This window comes from Cyprinodon variegatus, unplaced genomic scaffold, assembly GCF_000732505.1.
Source record: "Cyprinodon variegatus isolate N-32 unplaced genomic scaffold, C_variegatus-1.0 Scaffold403, whole genome shotgun sequence".
Taxonomy (NCBI): Eukaryota; Metazoa; Chordata; class Actinopteri; order Cyprinodontiformes; family Cyprinodontidae; genus Cyprinodon; species Cyprinodon variegatus.
In genome coordinates, this window is record NW_015150856.1 from 540,353 (window position 1) to 548,323 (window position 7,971).

The window sequence follows — 7,971 nt, forward strand, 5'->3', positions numbered from 1 at the left end:
ACTCACTCACTCACTCACTCACTCACTCACTCACTCACTCACTCACTCACTCACTCACTCACTCACTCACTCACTCACTCACTCACTCACTCATTTAAAGATTTGTGCAGCTGCACATATCTGCTAGTGCCAGTCTCAAATGCTGCTTTATAAGTTTTTGTTGGCATGTTCCTACTTTTCTACTTTTTCCCCAGACAGAGGGTGCTGCCTGCTCTGGTGTTTCCTAATACCCATTAACATGAACTCACCAGCTGATGTGGCTAGCGATTCTCCAAAGTCACTTGCTACAATTTTGTTGTTGTAAAATTGTGTTGGCTGTGATTTCAGCTGACTAAGTTGTGCTAAAGGTTACATGAATGAAATGCACTGGTAATACTTTTTAAAATGTAAATTATCCCCCTTCACCCTAAAATCTGTACTATGTGATGTTTAAAAATACAGGTTATTAATTAATTTCAGATATGCAATGAAATAACAAAAAAATATTTTTGCAAATAAATCAATGCTATTAATTGAATTATTATCGAACATTCAAGTTATGGAAAATCTTGATTATTTAAAACTTTTATGATGGTACTCGGGGGTTCTAAAGCTAACAGTGAAATCAGTTCATTAATTTATGTTCTTAAATGGCTACTCGGTTATATTTTACTTGTTTATAGCTTTGCATTAATCTTTCATAACTTGGATTTTGTTGCACTTTAAATTAAGGTCATTAAGAGGGGGTGGTTGATGTAATATCTAGATTTTTAAAGTAAATTGTCATTTTTTTCTTGCCATGAACCTTAAGGGACAAAAAATAAATGCCCTAATAGGCAGATGTATCAAACTCAAGTTGTTAACTTACTTGCTCTGGTTTTAGTTTTTTTTCATGATTGATCATAAACATTGTAATTTGAGTGCCCCACACTTGTCATATCACAGATTTACAACCTCTACATGGTTAACACATAATCTCCTCCCACTCCTACATAATCAGGAACAACTTATTAGCAAAAAGGTCAATCTAGATGTGAGTCGTGCTTTGATGGTCCTAAACCTATAAATGTGACCTGGAGATAGTAATCAAAACAAGCGAGTCTCAAGTTGTAATAGTTGCCTCTATGTCTCTTATGGACATTTAAATTTTTCTTCTTTACAGACCCATGTCTGTATATTCCCCGTTTCACCCAAATGCTGGAATTTGGTGAGAAGAGTCGAGAGGTCTCCATGACGGCTCTGCGGCTGGTTCAAAGGATGAAGAGAGACTGGATGCACACAGGAAGACGCCCTTCTGGACTCTGTGGAGCAGGTAACCGCAACACAACACTGCACAAGATAAGTTTAATCTTTGCTGTAGAGATCCTTCTTTATTTTTCCAACAGATAACACCTTGTAGTGGTCTGAAAGTTTAGGACAGCTAGAGCTATGCAGTTTAGGCAAGGAAAGGAATTACTGTCCTAATATCTGCTTTGCATCCACTAAGTTGGCTTTAAAATGGATGACCAGTCAAATCTGCTGGCGACTAGAAGTGTTGATCATATCTAAGGCCCCATCACCACAGAGATCAGATTAGGTGTAACCTAAACCTTTTTGTTTGTATCCAAATGCTTCCAGTGTTTTGGAAGAGTGTAAATAATCAGTCCCAGTGTTGAAAACTCAGAATGCTGGTCTAATATTTTAGTGTAACCGTGTGGGCAACATCTTTTTTTACGAAGATGCTGTTGGTCAAACTGCCTTTGTAACCTGCATGTGCCCCACTGTTTTTGCTGTTACAAATCACATACCCAGTGTTTTTGGTGGTTTGTGTGTGATATTCTGTGGCAGTGTCAGGGCGCCACCCATGAACCAAAAATTTGACCTGCAGCATCTTCATTGTTGCTGTGTGAACACAACTTTTTCTGAACAGTTTAAGATGATAGAACGTTGTAGAACGGATTTATTAGTCATATATATATAAAATTGTTTTTCTGCTGATTTTTATCCATGTGCCATAAATGTTTTCAGAAGGACATGATAAAAAACAGAAAAACTGAAAAAATACTGCAGGTTAAAGGTTTTTAGAACAACCTAATATTTCTAGTTTTTCCAGATAAGGAGCTGGAGTTGAGGAATCATAGAATCAAATTAAAGACAAACATTTTGTTTAAACTTAGATAAAGCAACTGAACATACTCATGCCATTCTTTCTACAAATTGAAAGAAATAAAATATTCTGTAGCAGGTTCTTCCCAAATGTGTAGAAAACCCCGTAAATGTGCAGCTCTTGGAGGTTGTTTTGCTCTCAGTCCAGTTCATCCCCAACCTGCTCTATGGGATTGAAGTATAGAGTCTGCGCTCACCCCTCTGCCTTTTTTGTTTTTTTATTTTTGTTATTTTTATTTTTTAATCAAGCTTTTCTTTTTTTTTCCTCACGTAGGTACTGGCTTGGAGAAAGCAAATACAATGAACCTTTGTATAAATGCTGTGGCAGGCCCTTTTTTTACTCCATGTTTAAGTTGACTTGATGCAGATGATGGACTAGGTCTCTTTTCCTCAGTCTAAGTTTTGTGCTACTATGCATTTCTGCTGTGCTCACAGCTTTCTGTCAGTGTAAATGTTTCCTTATCTTTGATATATTAAGATCATATTATTCGCTTCTTCCACTCCCCATATTTACAAGCAACTTTGAAATCTTATGCCTTTTCTGTTTTGTTTAGTTTTTTGTCTGCCAGACTTAAATATTTAATTGGTGACCATGAATTATTAAGGGAGAAACACTCAGTCCAGAGGAGTCATAGTTTGCTTCCAAGTATTCTGCAAAAATGAATTTTCAATTAGAAAAGTCATCCTTTGCCTGTTTTTTACAGATGATCTTTTCCTGCTAATGAACACTGGAATTAAAGTTTGAGTAACGGAACAGAACAAAGCAGGAAAGGAAAACTGCTTTGAATGCATGTGGCTTCAAGGGAAATCAAGTCAACAGTCATCCCTTTAAAAATAAATCTTTTTAAACAGAGGCAGCCATTCGAAATGGCCCGTACTAGTCAAACGCCAGCCTAATGGCAGCCCACTTCCATGCAACTCCCAGCAAAATCCCCTCCAACTTCCAGCCACTGAAGTGACTCCCTGTTGCATAATTTTTTTTACTCAGATTCCACACTTTCACTGAATTGCAGGGTCTAACCAGGAGATAAAGCTTATCTTTAAATGTTAATTAACATAAATCATGACAGATAATTTAGTGCAAATATTGATGTTTAAAAAGGAATTGTAGGGGACCAGCCAAAGACCAACCAAAGGCCCATCAAGGAAAGTGGGGAAATTTTGAATGGCTACAACTGTAAGAGAGGTGACAAAAGTGTAATAACAGTTTTGTAAATTTCTCCCCTTAATACTTCAATGGCTGTTCTTTGCACAAGGATAGTTCAATTTATTGTAATGACCCGATGATCTTTTGTTGGTGTTGACTATTATTTGGCGCTTCAGCGTATCTCAGCGAAACACGCTGCCATCTGAAATTTGTCACAGCTAAGCTGAAATTTACAATAACTATAATAATAATATAATAAATAAAAAATGCCATGAAATATACTTTTGGTTGTAATGTAAAAACATGTGAAAAGTCCAGTATGGAAGAATGAATTGACACCCTCTGGTTAAAAACTACTTTTTGCTTCTTCCAGCTCTTCTTGTTGCTGCTCGTTTGCACGACTTTTGTCGCACCATCAAAGAAATAGTCAATGTAGTGAAAGTCTGTGAGACGACACTAAGGAAGAGGTACGTTAAGAAGTCTTTTATTAAAGGTGTAGTGGAGGATGTCGATGTTTGGGGTGGCTCATCAAAATAAGTGTTCCTGCTAACGGTCAATCATTCGGGTGATAGGTTTATGTAAGGCCGTCCTACGTGCTCATCCCCATTTTCACCTACCAGTGTTGAGTCTGACATTGTAGAAAATTGCTAATTTTCTTTTGGATAGTAAGCTAGTAGGAGCGATGCAAGCAGCAACTTTGAAACATAGCGTGCACAAGGAGAATGGGCTTGTGTATTCTCTGGCACATGGGCTTGTGCATGCTCTGGCACATGTTTAATAGGCTTTTCCTCTCGGGTGCAGGTACAGGGTTGTGCATATGCAGTGGAGAGGGCGGGTCTTTTCAAAAATTCATGAAAATCCTCCACTATACCTTTAAGCCAAATTTTTAACACCATCATCCTCATTTTAGAAATACTTATAACTTTATAAAATTTGTCAACATAGAGGATGCCTCCCTTTATTAAACTGCATACAGTCTTGGTGAGCCATTAAGCTTTTTTATAACTTGATGCCCTCTTTATCTCCAAATTAGACTGACAGAATTTGAGGACACGCCAACAAGTCAGCTGACCATTGAGGAGTTTATGAAGGTCGATCTAGACCAAGAGTGTGACCCACCTTGCTTTACAGCTGGGCTGAAGAAGAAAAAATCACAACAGGTACTCTGTTCTTTCACACAAAAGACTCGCCACATTAGATACAACAAACATTCTTACTTCAGTAAATGATTCTCGTAAACCTGATGCGGTCCAGTGTTTTGATCGATGACAAAATAATTTATTGACGGTTCTTTTTCTCCACAACAATAATGAGAGCGAACGAGCGAAACATGGATCTTAGATGACGAAAGCATGACGAGTCATGGCTGTGAGTTTTCGTTGACAGGATGAAAACATTATTGGTTGGTTGGTCAGATATTTTAATTCAGACGTTTTCTGTATCTTTTTTTTTTTTAACATCAGACCTTAATAAAAATCTACTTTGACCGCTGAGTAGCAGTAACCAAGGGGCAAATTCTTAGAAATAAAGCCACAATTTTGGAGAAATTAAGACTGATCAATCTGTGTGTAATGCATAATTCCTAGCAGATCAGGAAGTATTTTCTTGGCGATGGAAACCTTGTCTGTCTAAAAACCATCTTTTATTATTGTAAATTCTGTTATCTTGTATGTCTGCCATTATAACCAATGTGACATGTTGAACTAGATCTGCAATTGTCACATCTTTTGTGAGATACTTTTGAATAAAGTAGGGCATTAATTTATAAAAAAAATTATTTCAATTTTATAAATCAAAGGTTTCCATCCAACAGAAGTGATGAACTTCATGGCAGCTTTGTGTCTCCAGCATTGGTATTATCTAGTGAGTCTGATAAGGAATCTGGTTTTTACTCAAATTTGTAAAGATTAGCTGTTTTATGAATTGCAACATAAAACTGACTAAAACTAGACTTGTTAAGTTTTAGTCGTCTAAAATGTGACTAAAACTAATAATTTTCATCCTGAAGACGAACACTAAGATTAAATCTGAGATGGCTGTCAAAAACAACAGTGATGCAGTCCACCTGTGCATAAAAGTTTGCATTCCGGAGAAATGCTAAATTGCAAAATTATGCCCAGTAGTGCCTAATTAGGCTAAGACTTTACATGGTGTCAAAAGGCGTTAATTCATGGCTTTGAAGGCGAAGAAGAGAGACTATCAGATCTTAGTTCTGCTGACTGAGAGCTGAGCAGCAAAATTAAAGGACCCGTAAAAGCAAAGCAGTGGGGACTAAATCACAAGAGCTGTAAATGATGTGGTTGCAGTAAAAATAAAACTAGAGTAAAAAATGAAAATAATTTGATCCAAAACCATTAAATAAAAACTACTGATGGAGGCAAGGGCTGCAACATATGATGTCACATATGCTTAATATGAGTTTGCTGTCCAACAACATGACTCAACCTTCTGTAAAATCTCCTTTTATTACACAAACATATGTAGATGGTGTACATCTCCAGACCATGTCTGCCATTCCTTCATCACCTTCTCCATCTCTTTCTACATAAACATAAATATGTTAACGGTAAAACTCTGATTTGACCTGCTTCAGATTAATGGAAACTGATCGTTGGATGTGGAAGCTGTAAGTTTGTATAACAGATCATCAATTCAAAGTCAAAGACTAATAATCAGAGGTGGGTAGGGTACCCAAGAAATTGTACTTAAGTAAACGTAGCACTACTTCATCATATTTTTACTCCAGTTAATAGTAAAAAGTCTTTGGTAAAAAGGCATGAGTAACTGATCTGACTACATCTGATCATAAGAACTGATTTGATATTTTTTTTAGTTATAAAACATACAAAAGCAATAGTTTTAGTTTGTATAATAACTAGGGCTGGATATTTTCGCCAAAGTCCTGAATCAATTCGATTTTGATTCATACAGTTCTAAATCGATTAATTTCGATTCGATCTGTTTTACAATAATGACAGTGGTTCAACTGTTTCAAATTACTCATGTATTTTATTTTTTCCTGTCACCTTAAACACAAAGTGCAAAATTGTAAATCAGACAGTTTAAACTTGAGATGTGAACAAAATTGTCTCATATGTGCAAACTTGTTTGTGAAAAGTGAAAAAGTGAAGCCTCTCTCGAGCAAGCAGACGTGACACAGCGGGGACACAGCAGAAAATGCTTGAGCTGCATTATCTCCACTGCACAAACCATATTTGCAGCGTTGTCTGTAACAACTACAGGGTGTTTGCTGGTCAGCCCCCTTTTGTTAATGTCTTCAGTCAACCTATTGGCTATATTTGCAGCTGTCTGGCTTGAAGTGATCTTGAGTGCATCTTTCCTGCTCATTTGAGCGTTAACGTCACACGCATCACTATAAAAGTAATTGATCTCATTCCCTAGACATCGATTTTGCAAAATTGTAAAGGAATCGATTCAAAATCGATTAAATCGATTTTTTTACCCAGCCCTAATAATAGGTTTAACTACAGTATACTGTTTATTGTATTTTTCTCAACCAGTAAATGACACGGCAGACTAACCAATAAGCTCTGAGAACAAAAAAGAAGAAAGTATCTGTTTAAAACAAGCTTGTTTTCATTAAATGGATGGAGTAGCCACTAGCCAGTTTATTTTTTTGTTGATACTTTATATTTTTACTCAAGTAAAAGTAAAAAGTACAAGGCTGTAAAACTACTCTAAAAGAAATTTTGTCAAAATGTTACTCAAGTAAATAATCACACAGTGACACATTAGTTCAGTTTTTTGATTTACTCACACACCCTATTTTCACTGCCTACTTTTAGAGAATGTTGAAATAAATTAAAACATCAGATATCTGATATATTAAGGAATTACATTATTAAAAGCCACATTTTTTGTGCTTTTATAATGTGTCTTTCAACATTTCCCTGCTAAACTGTGAGCATTTGGTGCTATTTTAATGTTACTGTGCATTTTATTTTTTTATTTTATTTTTTACATTTTCTTGTTTACAGATTTCTTAGCTCAAACAGTTGTCTTATTTTGAACCATCAAAGGTTCATCATCATAGCCACCATAGGCCCCCACTCCTACCTACATTAAACGTCCACCTCTCATTCCCACACTTAGTCCTGCCCCTCGCGGTCTTTTGGGATGGATCACTTTTGTTGGAATTTTTTCAGGATTTGTCAGGGGATGTGGTTATGTGATTAACTTTGGGTGAATTGGACTTAAAATGAGCAAACTTAAAAATATTTACCCTAATGCAAAAGACTTGTTTCCAAACTCTCTTTATGAAGGTATACTATTAGTTTCTTAACCTTTATTGCTGTTCAGAATCAGCTAAATATTTTGATATATTATTGTTTTTTGTTTTTTCACTTTAGCTGGAATTGGAGCTGAAGAAAAAGATAGAAGACTTTGAAGGTATGAGTTTAATTTTGACGTTTGTCTGAATTCATCTTGATTTTCAAACAAATTTTGTTTGCTCTTTTTGTTGATTTGTAACCTACAGTTATATCATTACTAAGTTGTTTGAATAGTCTATAGTGCATTTTATTTGCTTATTTTATTTGAACAAATAATCTTATTGAGAGAGATTAATCTTTTTTACAGAAACAGATGTGTTACAGAGACTCAATTCATCAACATTCAAACCTTTTCACCACAGTCTTTAGTCAGTTGTATTTGGTACAGAAAGTAGAGAAAACCTGACT

At 35.9% G+C, this 7,971-nt stretch overlaps 1 protein-coding gene across 1 annotated transcript in view; it reads left to right on the plus strand.

Moving 5' to 3' along the window:
* The window catches only part of LOC107093013 (transcription factor IIIB 90 kDa subunit-like), a 64,849-nt gene that overhangs the window by 39,562 nt on the left and 17,316 nt on the right, over positions 1–7,971 (plus strand). The window contains exons 7-10 of the mRNA XM_015387801.1: positions 1,142–1,291; positions 3,645–3,738; positions 4,305–4,431; positions 7,642–7,681. Of these exons, the coding sequence (XP_015243287.1) occupies positions 1,142–1,291; positions 3,645–3,738; positions 4,305–4,431; positions 7,642–7,681 (411 nt within the window). The remainder of the gene's footprint in view (positions 1–1,141; positions 1,292–3,644; positions 3,739–4,304; positions 4,432–7,641; positions 7,682–7,971) is intronic.